Raw genomic sequence first — 22,853 nt, forward strand, 5'->3', positions numbered from 1 at the left:
CTCCTCCCACCGGGGGTGGCACGGGCCCCGCCGCCGCCTCCGTGTGTTCAGTGAGCCAAGAGGACAGACAAACACCGAGCCACGAGACTGGGCTGGGGCGCGCTCCCTCTGCCCTTTGGACCCTCGTCTTCAAGTTAAGACGCACGAGCAGGTGCGCACGTTGAAACGTTTCCCCGTTCCTGTTATGACAATAAACAGATCATCACCGCTCTGGGGCTCTCCTGGAAGAACCCCAGGGACCCCCTCAAGGGGTCCAATACTTTTCACTCCCATGAGTCGAGAGAGTTCCTACATTTCCCAGAAGTCCCTCTGACGAGCCGCCGGAGAGCAGCATGAATCAATTTAAAGATTTCTCCACTTTGTCTGCAGGTGACCAGGAACCTTTTCAGGAACTTGTATATACTTCCTGCCCACGAACAGAAAATAACTGATGACACCTGAATGCAGCATCGGATGCTGAATCCACTAAAGGTTAAAGAGTTGAAGAGGTTTCACCTCTCAGCCATCTTTACAGTAATATCTCAAACTCTTTCAGGCTGATAACTCCCGTGGTCAGTCAAAGGACTCACGGAGGCCACGCTGGGGTCTGAGGACCTCCAGGGGCCTTTAGTCTGTCACTCAGGGGCCCAAAGTGAAATATGAATATACTTGAATGTTTAAATCAGTCTCAAATGAGGAAGAATAATCTTAAAAATGTGGAAACGTCATCAAATATCTTGCTTCGTGCGACAAACGCTCAACAACCCCCAAAACATTTAGTCCACGGTCCCAAAAGGCCGAGAGAGGCAGCGGGAGTCGGATCATATTTGACTATTTGATTGATTAATGGATGCAGCTGTCAACTGGATTATTTCTTCACATCAGAATAAGAAGTCAGAGCTCATCGACGGCTCTTTGTTTTCTCCTCCGCGTTCCGGGAAACGTGCTCGCAGCTAAACGCCGGGGACCGAACTGATGGACATTTCCAGTTAACGCGACGCCTCTCTTCTTCTTCTTCTTCTCCTGCGCCATTGGTCACACAGAAACTCTCGAGATCCTGCAGGCAAACAGTGACTTCTCATCTCCCGACTTCAATGGCATTCCCGAGATGCTGCAACACCTTGAGTCAACATCTCACGGAGCTCCGAGAAACGGAGCGCGGCCGCCGTCTGTCTGAGAGCGCTTCAAAGTGCCTTCAGACAGTGCAGAGGGTTCAAGAACACATTTAAATAAGAGCGTTTATCTCCTTTAAATAAAAGACTTTATCTCCTTTAAATAAAAGAGTTTCTCATTTAAATAAAAGACGTTATCTCCTTTAAATAAAAGAGTTTCTCATTTAAATAAAAGACTTTATCTCCTTTAAATAAGAGTTTCTCCTAAATGCTCTGCCATATTTTGACAATTTTCTGTCTTGATTTTTTTTTAAATAACGGGACAAAAAACAGCAATCAAAATTATTTTTATATCTTTAATTAAACAGTTTAAAATATTGAATAGCATTTTTCATCTAAAAGCCTTTTTGTATGATAAAATCTTAAACCCTGATTAAAAACAAGTGTCATAAACGTTTAAAAATAAGAATTGGTTAAAAAGGAAAAAGCACATCTTCCCCAAAAGGATTTTAAAAAAGCTCTTTTGGCTCACGAGGTTTTGCATTATGGTCTGTGTGTGCGTCCCTACTGCTCGCGCTCATCGGAACAGTCCCACTTTCTTCTTCTTTGGTTTGGAGGACGGTCGCTCTGCAGGTCTGGGCGCCGGCAGCGACTGCAGAGGAAACAGGAAGTTGGTTTTCAAGCAGATTTCACTCTCTTTTAGACTTTTTTCTCACCATCTCTTACCTAAAAGTATTCTTGTGAATTTCCGGTTTTTCAACAATTATTTATATATATATATAACTTTCTTATATATATTAGCATTTTTAGTCAATGCATTGTCCAAAATATACATTATTAGTATTCATGTGTAATATTTCATACGTGTCCTTTGCATTTACACATTTTCTTCTTTACTATAATTGTCCTCAAGTCAGTGAGTCCTACCTGTTGTTCCGCAGGTCTGTCGGCCATCTTGGCTCCGGCGGCGTCCTCCGGCCTGCCCTCACCTGCTCCGGTGTCGATGTCGGATCCACCTGCGGGAAGAGGACCCGGACATTTAAAATCAAAAGGAACCAACACGGCCTTCGAAGAAGGTTCTCCGTCAGTCGAACGGACCTAAAGACGACGGGACGTCCGGTTCTCCTTCTTCTTCTTCTGCCGCCCGCCGCCCCGGGGACAGTTTGCGTTTCCGGGCGTTGCCGTGGGCGACGATGGCCGCGTACAGACGTTGGAGGTCGGCGTCGAAGGCCGGAGCGTCGGTCCGGCCAGAAGGGATCAGAGGAAGAGCCTGATTGGATAAGAGAGAGACGGGTTTGCTTCTCAAGGAAACTACAATAAACAGTAATATTCTGATGTGTTCATTTCCCCCCTAAACACAGACATGGAATTACACACACACACACACATCTCCTTTTGGGACGCGGCTCTGTGCTCCGGGTGCGTTTGTTTTACGGCCCTGTCGGGGGAGTCACATGCCCGAGGTGTGACGGAGCTGCGATAAGCCTCTAATCAAAGCTCCATTATTGGCACAGCTGACCACGGGCAGGAACAACTGACACACACACACACACACACACACACACACACACACACACACACACACACACACACACACACACACACACACACACACACACACACACACACACACACACACACACACACACACACACACACACACACACACACACACACACACACACACACACACACACACACACACACACACACACACACACACGATAAGGGTGCATGTAAACTCCTGCGACATTATGCAAACGCATGGCCGACGTGTAGAGAAACACTCCCTATTCACTAAACCCCTTTTTCCCCCGACCGAGAGGACAAACTCTCCGAATTAGCTCCTCAAATATTGACCGGCAGGAATCGGTGGTCTCGGGCAGAGGGGCTCCTAAACACACTTTTTGGTCAGGTTTTTTTTTCGAGGTTTTTCGCATTGATTTATTTTTGTTATTTGTTTGTTTAAATATCGTTAAAAATAAATGTAAATGATCTGGTGAGGCTTTGGTTCTGCTTCGGGCACAGAGAAAGCAATGTGCAGCAGAAAGCCCACCTTATTCTCTCTCCTCCTGTCCACTCCCCCTCCTCTCTCTATGGCTGCCAGCTCACTTCACATTATTTCATCTGAAACGGGGAGTTCAATTGGTCGGATCCGGCTCTTATTTGGTCCTTTGAAGCCCCTCCTCCTCCCTGTGGAAGCCTGTTGGTGGCGCGAGAGGGAATAAATTGATCAAATACTGATGGGGGGTCAAAGTGAAGACATACTGGCCCTTTAATGGTTCATGCACTGCTTTCAGGCTCAGAATAAGAGTATTTTCTTTTCTCTATACCTGACAACAAACTACAATATGAGGAATAAAAGATAAAGCGGGTCAATGACCTCTCCTCTGTTTAGTCGGGCTGAGTAATGTTCCGGAAAGTTTCCTTCCTTCTCTTGTGACAGAACAAAGTCCTCCAGGCAGAGAGGAGGAGGAGGAGCCTCTCACCTGGTGGCCTCTATACTCCTCCCCTACCGCAGAGTAAAGCCCCATGTGGTGAAGGTGATGAGAGAAGGAGGAGAGAGGGGGGGGATCCTCTATTATTAGCAGGTAAACAGCCCTGCTGCTGTTTTTCAGGTGAGGGTCCTGGTGCCGAGGAGTCTCCCCCCTCGTCTCCCTCTGCCCTCGTGTTTACTCTCCCTCACTCCTCGCCACCTTGTTTTTCTCCTCGCCGCAACCTCAGCTTCCCCGTCTCCGGCACGCGAGACGTTTGAAAAACGTCCTGGAGGAAAAGAAACCGAGGGATCGGACCTCGTCCCTCATCTGTGTGTGACTCAAGTGATGTCACCTGAGTCGGCGTCGGGTCTGAAGATTTAGAAAGAAGTGAGACCTCTGTAGCTGCTGCTCCTCGTGTTATTACCCACACACACACAAATCTCCCAGAATGCTCTCTGCTTTCAGGGTGATGACACACAGAAATGCTGAGATAATGACGAAATCTAAAATGGGTTTGATGCCGATGATCCAAAGCCTGACGTGCGCCCCGCGTCACGGCTCGCCGTGTTCGGCGCTCCCGGTCCTCCCGATGTTTTTGCGGGACGCCGCACAGCTGGAGAGAGAGAGAGGGGGGAGCAGCCAAGCCACAGAGGGCCTAATTACAGACCCGGACCGGGGGGGACAACCCTGTGGAAACTGTGTGCAACTGACAGAAGACACATGGAGGAGGAGGAGGAGGAGGAGGAGGAGGAGGAGGAGGAGGAGGAGCCTCTGCTTGTGTTTGTGTTGCTCTTTACGGTTCAGGAGCACATTTTATGATTTTAGTCTTTAAAATGTCACAATGTTCGTCAGAGGGAGGTCTGCAAATGTCTCCTTTTGTTACCCAGACGGGACCAGACCAGGTCCAACTGACCCATACCGGGTCCAACTGACCCAGATGGGACCAGACCAGGTCCAACTGACCCAGACCAGGTCCAACTGTCTGGTGTCCCCACCTTTAGCTGAATCAGAGTCAAAGTAAAATGAATAATTCATATTATAAGACGCAGCGATACTTATCCTGGAAGCTCCTCGTGGTTCGTTCAGCCCCCCCCCCCCCCCCCCCGCGGCTCTCCTCCTCACCACCAAGGCCCTGAATTCCTCAGGTACGTGAGACAAAGAGACGCTCGCTGCAGCCGGATGAGAGGAGGAAGGCGATGAGAAAACCTTCCTCTTCCTCGATTCATGTGCAACAACACTGATTAGCAGGAGAGTTTTTCATTAAAAATCAGCTTCTTGTTTTTGATTGGTTCCCGAGAGGAAAAGAGTCAAAGAGTGTGTGTTGGAGCCCGTGAGCCGCTGTGGGTTCCCTCCCTGCTCTTAACTCAGAACAGATATTAGGACGAGGAACATCCAAAGGACCGCTCGACAGAACGGTGACGAGAGCCAGAACCAACTTCCCTTTCAGCAGGAGGCGTGGAGCGCTTCGCTTCGGCTGGAATCGTCAAGACGTGGTTAAACTGCCACGCGGTTGCCGTGGAGACGCGAAGCCGGCGACCAAGTGAAAACAGGAAGCGGGGCGACGTTTTCCAGAAAAAACGGTGACGATTCAATCCGGAGCCGACAAACTGTGACGCTGCAAGAGCTTGTGTCACCATGACACACACACACACACACACAGACATAAAGATAGAAACACACAAAACCAGCAACGTGCGTCACAGCCTGCTCTATGTGGACAAGGAGACACTCCCCTCTGTCAGGTCACACACAATCCTAAAAGGTTTCTCACATTTTTCATAACCAGCTTCAGCCTGTGCCCAAGTTAAATCTGTGTGTGTGTATCAGTGGGAAGGGCATGCTAATTCCACCCATGTAAATGTTGACCCGAGCTGGGTGGGGTGTTTGTGTGGTGACGGGTTGGGGGAGGGGCTTCCACAGAAAAGCTGCAGCTCCTATCATCATGGGCTCTCGCTCGCTGTCCCTCTTCCCCTTGGTGTGGGAGACGGAGGCCACAACACACACACACATACACACACACACACACACACACACACACACACACACACACACACACACACACACACACACACACACACACACACAACTGAGTAAAATGTCAAAGAAGTTCAAGTAGAAGGAAGAAAACTGATCTTTCACGTCTGTAGAGTGAAGATGAAGCTCCCGCAGTTAGCTTAGCTTAGCATAAAGACTGGAAACAGGGAAAAACTGCTAGCATGGCTCTGTCCAAAGTCAACAAAATAAAAGCTCAAAGCTATATTTTGTATTTCTAATGACTAATTGACAATAATTACAACAAATTAAAATAACAGGCGACCTGTGTGGTGAGCGTCACCATGGAGACGGTCACTGGAAGGACAGACGGCACAGACGCACAGACACACACTCACGCACACACACAGGCCCAACCCTGATAGATAAATACTGCACACACACGCCAAATGCCTTCAGCTGATTCTCCGTGTGTGTGCGTGTGTGTGTGTGTGTGAGACTCTCCCTTTGACGCGTCCCGGCGACATTTTTCCCAGACGAGTTTTATTTCAGTGTGGACTTCGGTCTGGAGGCGGCCTCGTCGCAGCCCGGTGGTATTTGCCACGAGGAAGAAGACTTTGATCCATTCCTTCTTCTTCTTCTTCTTCTTCTTCTGTGGTGTCTAAATGTCCGCTGCCAAATAACGTGACGACCCAATAAGAAAACAGAGAACGCCCCGCGGCCCTGACGAGACGTTCCACGATGTGACGTTCTCCGTACCCGAGCTGAGACGCTCTGAAAACCACCGTGTGATGCGACTGAAGAGCCAAACACACACAGACAAACACACACACACACACACACACACACGGAGGTGTGACTTCAGGTGTGAAACCTCCATGAACAAAGCATCTCTTCCTCCAGAGGAACCAAGAGGAGCCCATTTCAGGTTCTACATCTGACCACAGCAGAACGTACAGGAACCAGCTCACAAAACAGATAGAACCCAAACCCGTCGTGCTCAATTCAGGATTTATTTCTTTAATTATGCCCCATTGCTTTTTTTATTTCTCCTTTTCCTTTCATGTTCTCTTTAAAATCCTAATAAAAAATACATATATATGTAATAAAAATAAAAATAAAAATAAATAAATATGGGAGGGAGAACACAGATACCCGGTGGAAATTCCACAGGTAGATCTGAAATACACAGTCAAGAGATGAGAAATTCCACACCTGAATACAGTAAACATGTCATCATTAAAAGCTCCGCCCCCTGGTCTCTGATTGGCTGACGGTAACGCGGACGCAGTGTTTTATCGTGCGCTTCCTGCAGCGCTCGCTGCAGCCGGATAACGAGCAGCGTTGGAGCAGAGAGGACGATAAATACAGGCCTGAGGTGTGTGTGTGTGCGTGTGTGTGTGTGTGCTGACCTCTCACCTTTGACATGAAGTCTTCTCTGTACGTTTTCTCCTCAAAGACGTCCGTCTGCAGCCGCTCTGAGGTTCAGACACACATAATAAAGCTCATTAAACAGATGAGAAATGAATACTTCTTTGTTTAAACAGCTCCTAAACAACTATGTTTTATTACTTTATCATGTTTAACCTTATTTAATTCTTTACATTTCACTTTCATCTGGAATTTCTAAGTTTAATGTCTTTTTAAAGTACATTTTAACTTGTTTTTCAGAATAAAATACTCAATAATAAACTTCTTTCTCTTATATTTTACCTTTGTTTTTGATCAATATGATCAGTATGATCTTGAGCAGATGGAGTGTCTGTGTACTGTTCATGTGTGTGTGTCTGTGTGTATTGTTCATGTGTATGTGTGTTTCACGTGTGTGTGTGTGTGTGTGTGTGTGTTACCTCTGCTGAGCACCGCTCCGTTCTCTCTGTAGTCCTGGATCTCAGCGTCCTTCCTCCCCAGAAGACCTCCCTGCTGCTCCACCTGCTGCTGCAGCAGGTGGCTCATGGCCAGCAGGGGGCGCACCAGCTGTGCACACACCTGAAAACACACACACACACACACACATCAGAGAGAAACTCTGCCTAGCTTATGATGGACATGTTCTTAAAACACACACTTCCTGTATCACTTGCCAACTATTTGCGGTTTATTAATTGTAATAATAATAATAATAATAATAATAATAATAATGGTGATTTTGGAGTCGTGGAAAGAAAATAATCCTCCAAGAAACTCGTGAAATGCGTGAAGATGCTTATTGAAAATATAAACACACGATGACGCGACAGCTTCATCCCCTCGTCCGCCGATAATGTGAAATGTGGACCGTACCACGGTGACGGGGGCGGGGGTGCAGTGGAACTCCCAGTAGAAGGGCAGCCCCACCAGCTCGCTCTTCAGCTTGATGCCGATGTTTCCGTCCTCCTGGCGCGTCAGGGAGACCTGTGCCTCGCCGCCGTCGGCCTGCCCGCCGCTTCCCGTCAGGCATGGCTGAGCCACCTCGCGCAGGTGAGAGAAGAAAGCTTCGACCTTGGCTCGCAGACGTCTGTTGAGCTCCTGGAGGAGCGAGAGAACCGGACCGCTCCATCAAAAGAGATCTTTGTGAGTGGCCGAAGTGTCGAATCGATGCGGCGTGTGTACCTGCGCTCGCCTCTGGATGGCGACGGAGTCCATCCTCTCCTCCCACACACAGTTCACGTCAGTCAGCAGGAGGTGGTACGCCGTTTCCCCGAACCAGCTCTTGGCGAGGAGCTGACAGCCGCCGATGCTCACGGGGAGCCAGGGGAGCTGCAGGAGCACGTCAGCGGGGGCTCCTCTGGCCTCCATCGTGGCCCTCGAGCAAGGCCCCTAAACAGAAGAAATATATATAATAATATAGATATAAATACAATAAATAATATAGATACAAATAAATTATATATATATATATATATATATATATATATGTGTAAGTGCAATATAGATACATATGGAATGTTTTTATTCTAAAATAAATGAAAATATGATCTTATATTAATTAATACGGGTATGCATTATAAGAGGAGACCCTTAAGATTGAGGACGGCCTGTGTTTTAAAGACAGATCCCACATCACTCACCTCAACGCCTGGTCTGAGATCTGTTGAAGCCGGCCTATAGACGCATAATCACCGCCTTGCAGGAGAGGGGCACTGCAGTGGAGCTCTGCGGGGCACCGGGCTCCTCTCCTCGGACCTGCAATGGGACGAGGAGTCGGGGAATAAAAAACGAGGTATTTCTCTTAATTTGCACGTTTCAGAGGTTGACACAAATACCAAAATAAGTCACTTTATGACAACAATATAAAGCCATGCACGCTCCATTAAAGTCCCCTTGCTCATAAACAAACATAGATACATTAAAGCGTATGATTTTAAACTGTGGCTAAAAATAGCCATTTCATGCAAAATTTCCACTTTCTGTATTAAATGTCCTCACATAATTATCTGAAGCTCAAACGCGGATTATTGTCCCACCACATTAGCGTGTAACATATTTTAAAAAACAAGAGAATTATTACTTCTTCTTTTTTTTAGCAACAAGCGCAGCTGCGTCCGCGTCGTTTCCGGTTTGAGGTGTCGCAGGATTCCGCCTCCGACGTGAAACAACTGCGCGTTTTCAAAAATAGAAGGGTTCCGCGTCAACGTGTAGCCGTTTCCCCGTACAACAGAAAAGTGAAGCGTTATTTTCCTTCACGCGAGTCCCTTTATGACTCTGCCGTGCTTCACCGGTGTAATCCTGGGTACACCCCACCTCGGATGAGTCTTTTTAAAGAGCTGATAACGGGACTCGGAACATGGAGGACGTTTGTGGCAGAGAAAGAAAGATCACGAGCAGCACCACAAGCAACAGAAAGCAGGGGGAGGAAAAGCCTGCAGGAAACAGGTAATACCACGATCCACCACGCTCTGATATGAAAGTACTTGTCTTATTATTTAACGTGAACGTTGTTCCGCAGACACGAGGCTGGGGACGGTCCTGCTGTCTGCAGCGACGGCGCAGAGCATCAACCAGACGAGGAGGACAATAACACACTGTCGCTGATCTCCTGGAATGTGGATGGACTCGATGAAGAGGAGCAGCCAGAGAGAGCCAGAGGCCTCTGCTCCTACTTAATCTCGTAAGACCACAGATCTCACTTGATGTGCTTTTAAAAGGAGGGATTCACACCAATAACAGACTCCTTAATGTATGTAACCTTGCAGAAAACGGTGGTGAAATACCAGAAACTGCAGGTGTGCAATGAGTTTCAATAAAAAAAAAACATAGTTTCCATGATCTCGTGGGGGATTTGCAGGTACGTGCTCGAACTTGTACTCTGCAGTTTTAAACAGGTCCTCCTTCTTCATTGCACCTCCACTGTAGACACTCCCCTGACGTGGTGCTGCTTCAGGAGCTCATCCAACCGTACACCCTCTTCGTGAAGAAACACCTGGCGGACAACTACGCGTTCATCGAAGGTACAAGCGAGAACGTGTAATCACCTGGCGTCTCGTGAATATCCTGTCAGTCACAGATGCACGTTCCACGTTATCATGTGCAGCTCGTTCTCTTTACGGATAATACTTCAGTACAGACGCAACAAACCGTAACACATTCTGTCCACCCGCACCTGTTCAGGTGGTAAGGAGAACTACTTCATCGGGATGATGCTGAAGAAGTCTCGAATCACACTGCTGGACAGTGAGATAGTCACCTATCCAACCACTAGCATGATGAGGAACCTGCTCGTCGCGCAGGTTGGTGCACAGGAACGATTCCTTTCATCTTCACTCGGTGCGTCGACCGTAAAAAATGTCTCGCCTTTTTTTTTTTTTTAAAACAGGTGCTGTTCAAAGGCCAGAAGTTTTGTCTCATGACGTCCCACTTCGAGAGCTGCAAGGCCAACGCAGGAGAGCGGATGAGACAGCTGAGGCTGGTGATGAAGAGGATGGCGGAGGTGCCCGATGACGTCACCGCCCTGTTCGGAGGAGACACCAACCTGAGGGATGCTGAGGTTTGTTTGTGTCTCGTGTCTGCCGTCATTTCTTTTCTGATGAAACCGTAAAGAAACTATAATAAATATGACATTGTTCCCAGGTGGGCAAAGTGGGCCTCCCCGACTGTGTCTGCGACGTGTGGGAGCAGCTCGGAGAGCCGGAGCATTGCCGCTACACATGGGACACTCACGCCAACACCAACAACGACCACCGCTACAAGAGCCGCTTCCGCTTCGACCGGCTCTACCTGCGGCGGGCGGCCGGGGACGGGGTCCCGCAGCTGGAGCCCGACAGCATGGCCTTGATCGGGATGGAGAAGCTAAAGTGTGGCTGCTACACCAGTGACCACTGGGGGATCTACTGCACGTTGTCCGCTCAGTAGAAATGCACAAAAAACGAGCAGAAACCCTTCCAAGTGTCCTGCGTTCTCCAAAATGCACCGTCGTTTTTCTCTTTTTGTTTACGTGTGCGTCGTCAGACGTCTGCACAGTCTGTGTTTTTTAATGTGTGTGTGTAATGATCTGATTCTTAGATATGAATAGAAGCTCTAACATGTGTAGTGTGTAATATGTAGTGCACAAAGAAAGTAGAGGAGCGACTCACAGCTGCGACACATTAAAGTGGATGTGGATGATTTTAAATGCACTTTTTATCACAGTGTATGGCAGTAACTGCATGATGTAATAATACAACCATTAGTCAAATGATGAGGCTTCAAAGAAAACATTTGTCAACAATTAAAGAAATTAAAAAAACTAATCGGGATATTAGTGCGTGTAATATTTTGGAAAGATAACGGTTTAAAATGATTCAACTTCATGTATGGGTGTTATGCAATTTCCAAGATAGGATTTGTAATTGTGATTATAAACATTCAACCACCAATGTATAAAAAATGACAGCATGACAAAATATTTGTATTGGCCCTTGAAAATATACAATTATGTAATTTAATTAAAATATGCATAGTATTTTGTATCCGTATTTTATTTTCAATGGGAAAGTAATTTATTTCCGCAGATCTACTAACGCAAATGTAAAAAACAAACGTATATAAATCCCGTTTCTGTATTCGGCGTCAAAACAAAACGCATTGTCCCTTTAAGGGCCACGTGGTCGTCACCTAGGAGAAGTTGTGTTTACTTCCGGGTTGTCAAGAGTCGCAAAACAAGAGGAGCAAAGCGGATTAGCGTCCTGCAGAGATGGCAGGGGGGTCCGAGGACGAGATACCAGGTACACCGCGAGCCCTCCGTGGCTTCACGCTCATAACTGTGTTTAATATGAATAACTCCTCAGCGCAGCGTGCAGCTAGCCACTCAAAATACTAATTTTCATGCACGTTTTACTGTGATGATGACAGAAGGGGATGTCTGCTTTGGCTTTACTTAATTAGCCACAGACAATAACATGTAATGCTATTCTATATTATATCTAGAGGGACCTGTTGGTCACGTGGTTTAAGAGAAGTACTCCCAACTGCTACTAAAGTAAATATAGCAATGCCACATGTCATGAAGGAATTAGCATAACAATATATACTTAAAGCATCAACATTTTTAACATTATTACAGGTAAAATAAAATGATATAAATCATGTCGATGAGTTTACTTTACTGTGATACTTTAAGGCCAGAACACTGAATACTTTAAGTGGGTTTGAATTACATTACAACAATAAAAGCTCAAGCGTGATGCAATAAGACTTATTCTAGTAAAGGAGACCAATAAAACACATACAATAAGCACTTAAATACCCTTAAAGACCAGCACAAGTCATCTACTACAAGTACCTAACGGCTCTGTATTTATGAGTATTATTTAATTATATCATTAAAGTTTTCAGCTCAAACTGAAGTCCTCCTCTCGTACTGCTTATTCAGTTTAAAATATGCACCGTGCATTATTTTTGTTTTATTTCTTCTGTCAGAGTCGGGAGCAGTTTTCACTTTTGGAAAGAGTAAATTTGCAGACAACGTCCCCAGTAAATTCTGGCTTAAAAACGACGTCCCCTTAAAGGTCGCGTGCGGGGACGAGCACACCGCCTTCATAACAGGTAGCGGACGGCGTGGAGGAGAGAAGTGGCTGTTTGTATTGGCCTACCATGAAGTTAAAGAAACACATTCCTGCTGATTCAATGCATGCACATAACCAATCAACTTGTCTCCGTCTGCACAGAAAATGGGAAACTCTTCATGTTCGGCAGCAACAACTGGGGCCAGCTGGGTCTGGGATCCAAACTGACCGTGAACAAGCCCACTTGTGTCAAAGGTCGGGCCTTTAAGCACTTCCTGTTTCCTGTCTGAGCCTGAAAAGGTGTTGTGTGTTTGTGCCTTCAGCCTCCTGAAAGGGAAGTAAAACCCCTCATGTGCTATACATGACATTAGAGGTGCAGGAGGGGAAAGCATTGCCATCATAATCCCAATCTGGAAGGCCCATAATCTGTCTAATCTAGAGAGACGGGGAGGCAGTTGGTTCTCACTCCCGGTAATATGAGATAGTTCAGAGTTAAGGAAGCTCAATCAGCTGTTACACAAACACACACATTGTTAAATGTTTGTGTAACAACATAAAGTTCATTATTATGCTTGGAAAAAAATGTAATTTAACAGACAGAACATATTATTTTCCATAAACTGTGTTTTATTTAATATTTTATTAGCCTTTATTTAACCAGGTCGGTCCCGTTGAGATACAAGGCCCCCTTCTCAAGGGAAGCCAAGACAGCAGCATAGAAAAATTGCAACAGTCACAAGACAGAAATCACATAACAGATAAAATACATTAAAAAAGATAAAGGCAACAGGACTAAAGCTCCGGATTCACACCGAAACAAGAACAAGTGCGATATGAAGCCGCTCCAATTTCTCTCACACGAGTCTTCAAAGTTTCACGGTTGATGAGCTCCTTTAACTTTAGAGGTGTTTGCAGTGCATTCCAAGCAGCAGGTGCAGCGAACTTAAAACAGTGCTTATCAAATTCAGAGTGAACTTTGGGCATAATTAATAAATAAAGCTCATTGGAATGTAAGCAATAATTGCTCTGGGATTTAAAGATGTAGTTCCATAAGTAGTGGGGGAGCAGACCCAAGATAGCTTTATAAATACAAATCAGCCAATGTATAAGGCGGCGTGCTGCCAGAGATGGCCATTCAACGGAGTGAGGGCTTTACAACCAGTGAGGAACCTGAAGGCACCATGACACACAGTGTCTAGAGACGCAGACAGTTTACTGGGGCATTCATATAGAAGAGATCACTGTGATCAAGTACAGGGAGGAAAGTGGTAGCAATCAACTTTGTTCTGGTAAAAGAATCCCAGTTTCACTCTTAATTTTTTTTACCAGATTTTCTACATGTGGTGTGTTAAAAAGGTCTCCTTCTGCAGAGGAGTGTCATGCTCTGAATCAGAACAATACATAATAATAAATGTATATTTGTGCAATAGTTCTCATTCTTTTTGTGTCTTTTCAGCTCTTAAATCTGAGAAAGTCCAGTTTGTGGCCTGTGGGAGAAACCACACTCTCCTCCACACAGGTGAGCTTCTTTAAACTCTCTATTCTAAAGACAATAAGAGATAAGAAGCATGCTGTGTGTTCTCCGGTTGCAGCTCAGGGCAAGGTGTTCGCCTCGGGGGGGAACAGCGAGGGCCAGCTGGGGCTCGGCGACTGCGAGGAGAGGACGTCCTTCCAGAGGATCGGCTTCTTTGATTCTCGTGGACCAATCAAAATGCTCGCTGCCGGGTCCAACACCTCCGCTGCGCTCACAGGTGACGGACAGATATCCTTCTTAGGGTCAACTTCTGTTTGTAAATTAGATTTTAAAATGTTTAAATTCTAATTATATTTGTTAAATTACAATGTAACTGTTTGGACAGTAAATCAAATTTGTATTGATGAAGATGTTCATTAAAATTTGTATTACAATTTAGAATGATAATTTAAAAAACTGTTTTCAGGTGTGGTCAATACATTCAACTTTAGATTTCATTTGACATTTTTGAATTTTTTTAAAAGTCATTTAAAATTGTAATAATTAATAAAACACTATTTTTTAAACTAGGATTAATTTTTATTTAATTCATATTGTTTTAATTATTAAAATTGCATTGAATACTTTGAATTTTTTTTAAAAATGATGCCACCATTTCCTGCTTTCTCCAAAAAGACAAACTAAATGTAACATATATTTTATTCAACACCATTTTTTATTTAACATTGTTTTAACTTTAAGTCCTCGGTGAACAAAATAAGCACCAGTTACAACATTTAAAATCAGAAGACAATAAACACAATGAAAAGTAGAATACCAACGATCTCTTTATTTGCCGCAGCGAGCGGGAAGCTGTTCATGTGGGGCGACAACACGGAGGGTCAGATCGGTTTGGGGAAGGAGAGCCACGCCTCGGCGCCGCAGGAGGTCAGCGTGGGGCGACCGGTGGGCTGGGTGTCCTGTGGATACTACCACTCGGCCTTGGTCACAGGTGAGTGCACGAGGTCAGCTGACCGTCAGAGGATTAACGGGGATGGATCTTAAAATGAAAGAGTGTGTGAGAGTACGAGGTTAATATTGTGTTTGCGTCCCAGTCGATGGAGCCCTGTACACGTTCGGCGAGCGCGACAGCGGTAAACTGGGTTTGGGCACCGACCAGCTGCCGCGCCACCGAGTCCCTCAGCTGGTGAAGAGCCTCAAGGAGACGGTGACTCAGGTGGCCTGTGGGGGCGGACACACGGTGGCACTCACAGGTAGTGAAAGAACTACAAACATGGCCGAGCACTACAAGTGGGGTGTTATCAGGATTTAATGGTCAATAAGATCCATCTGAGGTTTCTACCTCTTTAAAGTTTTTAATCTGTTGACATAAAATTATATTACAACTTCATTTTCTGTAGACATCAACGTTTCTTTTGTTGGAAGTTTATTAAATATTTTTAATTAAATGTTCAATGTACTTTTTTAAAGAAGAATTCAATGTGCATGCACGTTTACAATATTATATATATATATATATATATATATATATATATATATATATATATATATATATATATATATGTGTGTGTGTGTGTGTGTGTGTAATATTTATTCTGTATATAAATTACCTTCTAAATGTTTTTCTAAAATAATCTGGATCTTGTTGATCTGAGTAGAAAATGAAAAATAAAAACACTAACACCAGCACATGTAGATGTTACAGCTCAAGCATGATGAATACAATGCGAGGCCAGAGGTGGTCTTAAGGCCAGACGTGATGCAGTCCACCTTTTTATTGACGGAGGCTCCATCTCTGGTCCCTCAGAGGACGACGTGTTCACGTTCGGCCTCGGTCAGTTCGGACAACTCGGTCACGGGACGTTCTCCTTCGAGTCGCGGATCCCGCGGGCGGTCGACCACTTCAAGAAGGGACGCGTGTGTCAGGTGACCTGCGGAGAAAACCACACGGCCGTCATCACAGGTGCCGTCATCTTGAATTTGATTATTCTTTCACCGGTTTGATGACAAAGAAGCTATAAAATGTTGTTTTTCTTTCTCCCGTTAGACGGCGGTCTGCTGTACACGTTCGGAGACGGCAGACACGGGAAACTGGGTCTGGGAGAAGAGAACTTCACCAACCAGTTCAAACCCACTCTGTGTCCACGCTTCCTCAACTACAACGTTCAGGCAGTACGTCTTTCACACCATGTTATTAACACTGGTCATGATTAGAGTTAGGTACACAGGTACAGATTATTATTTTATTCAAATGAAAGAAAAATTCTTTTATTATATTTATTTTTAGAATTAGGTTTGATACATTTATTTTTTTCCATTTATTTATATATACCGGTATGTGTGTGTGTGTGTGTGTGTGTGTGTGTATATATATATATATATATATATATATATATATATATTACATTCTATATATTTATGTATTATTAGTTTTTTTTATACAGTTTTGATTTGAATTTTACAATTAAATATTTTATTTATTTATATAAATATATATATTACATTCTATATATTTATTTATTATTATGATTTTTAAATTTATTTGATAACATACTTAAATTTATTTATCTTAATTACCTTTTTGTGTATATATATATATTTATGTATTATTATGTTTTTTATCCAGTTTTGATTTGACATTTAAAAAAAAAGATTTGTTTATTATTATGGACAATGTGAATATTGTGATTTCTTTGTGAGTAATCCAGTCTTTTTTAATATGAGGAGTTTCTTTCTGATGATGGATAAAACATGGCGGCCCGTGTCTCCGCTCAGGCTTCGTGCGGCGGCTGCCACATGGTGGTGCTGGCTCGGCCGAGGGACCCGAGCGGCGGCGCCGTGACTCTGGAGGAAGACGACGTGACGGAGGATTACCTGGAGAGGCCGTACGTGGAGCTGCTGGGGGACACGGCCGACTCCTCCGCCCTGCAGAGGAGCCTCTCTGCTCGGGTCCGCAGGAGGGAGAGGGTGGGTGTCCGGAGCTCTGAGTCTGGATCCAACACGTTGAACCTCATGAACAACACCCCCCCTCACCTTTACCCCCTCAGGAGAGATCTCCAGACCAGTTCGGCGCCGTGTTCCGCCCGCTGCCCGCCGTGACGCCCGGCTACCTCCACCCGCCGCCGCCGCTGCCCGTCTCCGGCCGGACCGTCCCACCCAGACTGCCTCTACCTGAGCTGAACCACAGAAAGGTGCTCAGCAGCACTCACCAACACAGGAGCACAGGGTCAATCCACCAGGGTACCTAACTCACCTCCTCCTCCTCCTCCTCCTCAATATTTCATACGTGCACATACCTAGTCATCTCTCATTGTATTAAAATCCTTACCATGATGAATAAAACTATTTAAGATAAAGATAAAGATCACATTGTGTGTGTAGGTTCTCAGCTACTTTCAGATGATGAAAAAAGCCACTTTTGTTGTGACACCCGGGGGTCAAACCGGGGCAAAAACCGGCACTAATCTGGGCCTCGTGTCGTGTTTCCAGAGCCGACGGCGGGCGACGCAGGCGGCGCCGTGGAGAGCCTGACGGACACCGACAGCGTTCGAGGTCTGGGGGAAACCTCCGACTTCCTGAACATGGTGAGAGGGATCAGTGAAGTCTGAGCAACTGGAAGCTTCTGGACGTCGCCGCTCACTGTGCTTCGTGTTTCCTCCTCTTCCTCACAGACTCACGTGATGAAGATGGACCCCGCGGATCAATCACTCACTCTGTCTCCAGTTCAGAAGGTAACTCACTCACTTTAGAGATGTTTTTAATGAGCAGCTCCCGGAGTGACCTGGTGGTTAAAATACTAGATATCTTCTCTAAACGTCCCTGTTGTTGGAGGAAACCTTGTCCGGTCTTATTTATGGGATGGAGGCGGCAGTAGAGAGGTAATACTCCTGTTTTGTGAATGGAGTCTGGTGGCTTTAAAGAGAAGATAGATGAGGTACAGATTAGTATTTTATTCTAATGAAAGAAAAAGGCTTTTATTATATTTATTTTTATAATTAGGGTTAGGGTTATTATAAATCATCAGATTTTCATGTGTTAGTACATTTATTTTTTCCTTTATTTTTTATATATATTACATTCTATATATTTATTTATTATTATATGTTTTTTTATACAGTTTTGATTTGAATTTTACATTTAAATATTTTATTTATTTATTTTGCAGGTATTTAATGTTTGTTTATTATTATGGACAATGGGAATATTGTGCTTAAAGAGGTGGAAATACTCTAAATATAGCTTTGCTCCATCGACGGTAGTAAAACACTGACTCTGGGTCAGAACTTATTTTTCCTGACTCCTTATCTCCTTTCCTTCTGCCTTGTGGTTCTTCTGCATGTCTCCTCCTCTCTAATGCATGCCTCTTTTCCACCCTCTTCTTGCTTCTTGCTTCCTGGTGCCGGGGATAGAGGAAGGGTGAGCGCGGTAAGGCCGGTAAGACGGAGAGAAAGCTCCCGAAGCGGAGCAGCTCCACCTCCGCCTCCCCGTCTCGGGGGAGCGAGGCCGTCCCTCCTCGCCGAGGGAGGAGCCACGGTGCTCGCTCTCGGGCCGCCAGCAGCCCGCACAGACGGAAAACCACCAATCGGAACAAAGAGAACGTGGTCGTGGCCATGGAGGAGCTGCAGAGGAAGCCCGGTAGAGACGAGCCCGGTCTAGGGAAGGCTCCGGGGAAAGGCCGGCTGAAGCTGGAACCAGACTCTAGACCGAGTCCTGAAGCCAGGAAGACGCCTTCGGGCTCTGAACCGGCACCGGTCCGGGTTCAAAGCAAAGCGATAGTCGTGCAGAGTGCAGGTGTTCGCTCGCCAGGTAAGCACACGGCCGGGTTTCATGTGGACTCGGAGAGTCTCTCTGAGGGGAAAACCAAGTCCGATGTTTCCAAGACGTCTAAGAACGAGAAAAACAAAAAAGAGGCAAAAACAGGGAAGGCGTCGAAGCTCCGCCTCCTGGCCGGAGCCGGCGCTCTCGCAGCGGGGGCGCTGGTAATGCACGAGGTGGCGTCCAGGAGGGAGGAGCCTGAAGCCCACGCTGAAGATTCAAGAGAGAAATCCTCCGCCGTCACCATCAACGTCATACCGGAGAGCCAGGAGGAGAAGGAAACGAGTGAAGGTGAGGAGGAGAGGAAGGACTCTGTCAGGGAAAAGCAAGAGGAGGAGGAGAATGAAGATGAGGAAGGGCAGAGGACGAGTGCAGATGTCAGTGAGGAGGAGGAGGAGGAGGATGAGGATGATATCAGTCACAGTATTGAGAAAGTAAGTGAAGAAGAAGATGACGAAGACAGCAACATTCTTCAACCAGAGGAGGAGTCAGAAACTGATGAAGAGGAAAGCGGGGTTGAGGAGGAAGACGAGAGCAGCGCTGAGGAAGAGGAAGAGGAGGAAGAGGAAGCAAGAAGCTCGGCAGGAGGTGAAAGTGAAGACGAGACAGAATCAAAGAAGAGCAAAGGAGGGGATGCAAGAGAGGAGGAGGAAGAGGAGGAGAAAAGTGAGGAAGGGTTGAGTCACGAGACGGAGAGCAAAGGAGGAGAGTCCGAAGGTGAGGAAGAGGAGGGGGGTTTGGAAAGTGAGGAAGAGGAAGGTGAGGAAGAGGAGGGGGGTTTGGAAAGTGAGGAAGAGGAAGGTGAGGAAGAGGAGGGGGGGTTGGAAAGTGAGGAAGAAGAGGAGGAAGGTGAGGAAGAGGAGGAGGGTTTGGAAACTGAGGAAGAGGAGGAGGAAGGTGAGGAAGAGGAGGAGGGTTTGGAAACTGAGGAAGAGTCATCGGAGGAGGGAGAAGATAGTGAGACAGAGGGAGGGGAAAATAAGGAGGAAGACGAGGAAGAGGAGGAGGCAGAAGAGGAGAGTAGTGGGGAAGAAGAGGGTGAAAATGAGGATGAAAGTGAAGAAGAGGAGGAAGAAGAGAGTGAAAACAAAGAGGAGGAGGAGGAGGAGGAGGAGGAAGCAGATGAAGAGAGTGCTGATGAAGAGGAAAAAGAGAGTGAAGAAGAAAAGGAGGAAGTAGAGGAGGAGGAGGATCAAAACAGTGAGGAAGAGGAAAAAGAGAGTGATGAAGAAGAGGAGAAGGAAGAAGAGGAGGAGGATCAAAACAGGGAGGAAGAGGAAAAAGAGAGTGATGAAGAAGAGGAGGAGAAGGAAGAAGAAGAGGAGCATCAAAACGGGGAGGAAGAGGAAAAAGAGAGTGAAGAAGAAGAAGAAGAAGAGGAGGAGGAGAAGGAAGAAGAGGAGGAGGATCAAAACAGGGAGGAAGAGGTTGATAACGATGAGCAGGAGGGTGAAGAAGAAGAGGAGGAGGAAGAAGAGGAGGAGGATCAAAACAGGCAGGAAGAGGTTGATAACGATGAGCAGGAGGGTGAAGAAGAGGAGGAGGAAGAAGAGGAGGAGGATCAAAACAGGGAGGAAGAGGTTGATAACGATGAGCAGGAGGGTGAAGAAGAGGAGGAGGAAGAGGTCATCAAAAAGAAAAAGTCAGCTGAGGTCAAAAGCGTGACCTCTGGAAGTAAACGGAGGTCGGGGGTCAAAGGTCAGGCAGCAGACGAGTCCGAGGAGTTCTGGGGTGACGTGCTGCCGCAGTACCTCCAGCTGAGATAACACCAATACATAATCAATAGTCCGTCCATCCGTTCATTGATCTGATCGGTTCAATGTTTCCATTCAGAGACACAAAACCAGATCCAGGTTTTTACTGGACCGGGTCCCTGAACTCATCGCTCACGGTGCCTTCACTGCTCATATTCCTTCACGTTATTTAATGAATCTCTGTCTATGAGAACGTTATTTTAAAGGTTTTGTTTACTTAGAAATACTTTTATTTATTATATTTATTATTAAAGATCACAAGATTTTACATTTTTACTATTTAATTTGTTTTGTTTTTTAAATAATTTTGGTGTTTAGAATAAATAAATGTGTTTTATTGTATTTATTAATTTAATTATTATTATTTATTGTGTTTTATTGTATTTATTTATTTAATTATTATTATTTATTGTGTTTTATTGTATTTATTTAGTTGTTGTCACTTTTTAATCACCACACAATAAATCATCTTTTAAATAGTTTTTAATAATATAGAGCTTTGTTTTAAAATGTCAGAAAATCTAAAAATATTCAGTTTACAAAAGATACGAAATGGAGAAGTGATGATTGACAGCTTTGCTACGTCGGCGTCAGCGATCCGGTTGGTTGAGAGGTTTTCGGGATCAGGTGGGGCTCGTTTTTCTTCTTCTGGTCTTTTGTGTTTGTGACCCCTCCTGTGATCCATTTCCCATCATGCTTAGCTGTAGTCTGGCGTCCATCAGCGTTTACTTTTATCTGACGCATGTCTTTAATTCACTCTTTTCCTCAGGAGGTGATACAAGGAGTTGCTCAGACATGGAGCAAAGAGGAAGAGGAGGAGGAAGAAGAGGAGGAAGAGGAGGAGGAAGAGGAGAAAGAGGAGGAAGAAGAGGAGGAAGAGGAAGAAGAGGATGAGGATACGTCGGATGATCAGAGTTTGGACGAGTCGCCAGAGAAGCCGACGGAGGAGACTCGGAGCGCCGTGAGTCTCCAGAGTCTGACCTTCATTACTACTTCCTGTTCACGCCAAAATAAAAGACCTGCTCTTTCCAGGAGCCTGAGGAGCCGAAAGAGGAATCCCAGCCTGACGGAGAGCGGCCCGCCGCCGCCGCAGAAGAAGAAGAAGAAGAGACAGGCGACGGCACCAAACCGGCCAATGGGACGGCGGACGGAAACTCCAGGAGCCAATCAGGCTCCAACAAAAAGGTAGAAGACACCCGACGACTCATTTCAAGTGCATGACGTCACTCCCATGGTTCTGTGTCCTCCTCTCAGCGGTTCCTCTTCAGACGGCTGTCCTTCACCAGGTCCAAGCAGAGCAACCACAGGGACCGGGCCCCAGGGGGGGGCGCCGTCACCGGGGAGGGGGCCGCCATCACCGGGGCCACCACAGCCGGCGTACACAGAGAGCCTCCCTCCACGCCGGCTGCTGCTGGGAGCAGCGAGCCAGAGACCAACAGGGGCGGAGCCCAGCAGAGGTCCTTAACCTCTGGGACCTGCACCCTGCTGTGATCACAGCAACCAAGCTCTTATTTTGAAAAGCCAGACCAAAGTGGGAAGTGGTTTAAATGAACGCTATAAAGGAACACTTAAGGGGAATATATCTCTTTATTTTTTTTACAAAAGAGCACGACCCTCCATAGAAACCAGTCCGGTAGATTCTCCATCACTCCATTGATTATCTGTTCACAAGTGAGCTCTAGCTGAGCCTCCTCCTCCACCTCTTCCTCCTCCTCCGTGTGTGTGTGTGTGTGTGTGTGTGTGTGTGTGTGTGTGTGTGTGTGTGTGTGTGTGTGTGTGTGTGTGTGTGTGTGTGTGTGTGTGTGTGTGTGTGTGTGTGTGTGTGTGTGTGTGTGTGTGTGTGTGTGTGTGTGTGTGTGTGTGTGTGTGTGTGTGTGTGTGTGTGTGTGTGTGTGTGTGTGTGTGTGTGTGTGTGTGTGTGTGTGTGTGTGATGAACCGTGCACCCAAGCTGCCTTTTCACATTTCATTGCATCGGCTCCAAAGTGGTTTGTACTTTTTTATTGTGTGGCACATATTTTCCTACCTGTGTGTATGTGTGTGTGAGAGAGTTAGTTCTAAACTGTGAGGATGTAAATCATCTTATTTATTGTGACATGGTTCTTGAGCACATTTGCACTTTTGATGTGATCAGTTTTTATATTATGATATTCTCATTTAAACAGACTTTTTTTCTCAGTAAAAAACTTTTTGATATTAATCTCAACACGCGTCTTGTTGTTGTTATTTTATATAATTTATATTTAATTTAATTTCTTTTAACATGTTTTTAGGCCTGAGAGAAGAACAG

At 45.7% G+C, this 22,853-nt stretch overlaps 4 protein-coding genes across 6 annotated transcripts; 3 read left to right on the plus strand and 1 right to left on the minus strand.

Annotated features, from left to right (window-relative positions):
* Positions 1 to 1,427: 1,427 nt before the first annotated feature.
* nhej1 (nonhomologous end-joining factor 1) lies at positions 1,428 to 9,150 on the minus strand. Of its 3 annotated transcripts, none has more exons than XM_034552163.1 (9): positions 9,051 to 9,150; positions 8,611 to 8,725; positions 8,153 to 8,359; positions 7,844 to 8,068; positions 7,411 to 7,549; positions 6,980 to 7,038; positions 2,190 to 2,361; positions 2,019 to 2,107; positions 1,428 to 1,743 (listed from the first exon to the last, which is right to left on the minus strand). In XM_034552163.1, exons 3-9 carry the CDS (start codon positions 8,336 to 8,338, stop codon positions 1,669 to 1,671), a joined length of 945 nt encoding a protein of 314 aa, XP_034408054.1. In that variant the 5' UTR covers positions 8,339 to 8,359; positions 8,611 to 8,725; positions 9,051 to 9,150; the 3' UTR covers positions 1,428 to 1,668. The 3 variants fall into 3 exon arrangements, with proteins under 3 accessions (XP_034408054.1, XP_034408064.1, XP_034408072.1); XM_034552173.1 differs by having other exon boundaries at positions 8,969 to 9,082; XM_034552181.1 differs by lacking the exons at positions 1,428 to 1,743; positions 2,019 to 2,107; positions 2,190 to 2,361 and adding an exon at positions 4,671 to 6,357.
* On the plus strand, positions 9,146 to 11,257 carry LOC117744084 (tyrosyl-DNA phosphodiesterase 2-like). Its single transcript, XM_034552192.1, has 6 exons — positions 9,146 to 9,415; positions 9,489 to 9,650; positions 9,896 to 9,990; positions 10,151 to 10,269; positions 10,356 to 10,526; positions 10,610 to 11,257. Exons 1-6 carry the CDS (start codon positions 9,327 to 9,329, stop codon positions 10,889 to 10,891), a joined length of 918 nt encoding a protein of 305 aa, XP_034408083.1. The 5' UTR covers positions 9,146 to 9,326; the 3' UTR covers positions 10,892 to 11,257.
* Positions 11,258 to 11,650: 393 nt separating this feature from the next.
* Positions 11,651 to 20,803, plus strand: rpgrb (retinitis pigmentosa GTPase regulator b). Its single transcript, XM_034548315.1, has 15 exons — positions 11,651 to 11,742; positions 12,437 to 12,562; positions 12,685 to 12,777; positions 13,979 to 14,041; positions 14,115 to 14,273; positions 14,838 to 14,987; positions 15,091 to 15,249; positions 15,804 to 15,959; positions 16,044 to 16,168; positions 16,772 to 16,963; positions 17,044 to 17,236; positions 17,486 to 17,580; positions 17,668 to 17,727; positions 18,406 to 19,528; positions 19,649 to 20,803. The coding sequence occupies exons 1-15, from the start codon at positions 11,712 to 11,714 to the stop codon at positions 20,575 to 20,577; spliced, it is 3,654 nt and encodes a 1,217-aa protein (XP_034404206.1). The 5' UTR covers positions 11,651 to 11,711; the 3' UTR covers positions 20,578 to 20,803.
* Positions 20,804 to 21,012: 209 nt separating this feature from the next.
* On the plus strand, positions 21,013 to 22,292 carry LOC117741320 (proline-, glutamic acid- and leucine-rich protein 1-like). Its single transcript, XM_034548288.1, has 3 exons — positions 21,013 to 21,526; positions 21,598 to 21,750; positions 21,820 to 22,292. Exons 1-3 carry the CDS (start codon positions 21,308 to 21,310, stop codon positions 22,054 to 22,056), a joined length of 609 nt encoding a protein of 202 aa, XP_034404179.1. The 5' UTR covers positions 21,013 to 21,307; the 3' UTR covers positions 22,057 to 22,292.
* Positions 22,293 to 22,853: the final 561 nt, after the last annotated feature.

This window comes from Cyclopterus lumpus, chromosome 2 (assembly GCF_009769545.1).
Source record: "Cyclopterus lumpus isolate fCycLum1 chromosome 2, fCycLum1.pri, whole genome shotgun sequence".
In the NCBI taxonomy this organism is placed as follows: Eukaryota; Metazoa; Chordata; class Actinopteri; order Perciformes; family Cyclopteridae; genus Cyclopterus; species Cyclopterus lumpus.

Excerpts from the sequence above, each read along its gene's own strand:
- nhej1 (XM_034552163.1), bottom strand. The coding sequence starts at position 8,338 with ATGGAGGCCAGAGGAGCCCCCGCTGACGTGCTCCTGCAGCTCCCCTGG. Across the intron at positions 8,069-8,152 it reads CCATCCAGAGGCGAGCGCAG|GAGCTCAACAGACGTCTGCG; the intron begins GTACACACGCCG and ends TCGCTCCTCCAG. Across the intron at positions 7,039-7,410 it reads CGGAGCGGTGCTCAGCAGAG|AGCGGCTGCAGACGGACGTC; the intron begins GTAACACACACA and ends TCTGAACCTCAG.
- LOC117744084 (XM_034552192.1), top strand. The coding sequence starts at position 9,327 with ATGGAGGACGTTTGTGGCAGAGAAAGAAAGATCACGAGCAGCACCACA. Across the intron at positions 9,651-9,895 it reads CTCTGCTCCTACTTAATCTC|ACACTCCCCTGACGTGGTGC; the intron begins GTAAGACCACAG and ends CCTCCACTGTAG. Across the intron at positions 9,991-10,150 it reads CAACTACGCGTTCATCGAAG|GTGGTAAGGAGAACTACTTC; the intron begins GTACAAGCGAGA and ends GCACCTGTTCAG.
- rpgrb (XM_034548315.1), top strand. The coding sequence starts at position 11,712 with ATGGCAGGGGGGTCCGAGGACGAGATACCAG. Across the intron at positions 17,581-17,667 it reads CCTCCGACTTCCTGAACATG|ACTCACGTGATGAAGATGGA; the intron begins GTGAGAGGGATC and ends TCTTCCTCACAG. Across the intron at positions 19,529-19,648 it reads CAAAGGAGGAGAGTCCGAAG|AAGAGGAGGAAGGTGAGGAA; the intron begins GTGAGGAAGAGG and ends AAAGTGAGGAAG.
- LOC117741320 (XM_034548288.1), top strand. The coding sequence starts at position 21,308 with ATGTCTTTAATTCACTCTTTTCCTCAGGAGGTGATACAAGGAGTTGCT. Across the intron at positions 21,527-21,597 it reads CGGAGGAGACTCGGAGCGCC|GAGCCTGAGGAGCCGAAAGA; the intron begins GTGAGTCTCCAG and ends TGCTCTTTCCAG. Across the intron at positions 21,751-21,819 it reads AATCAGGCTCCAACAAAAAG|CGGTTCCTCTTCAGACGGCT; the intron begins GTAGAAGACACC and ends TCCTCCTCTCAG.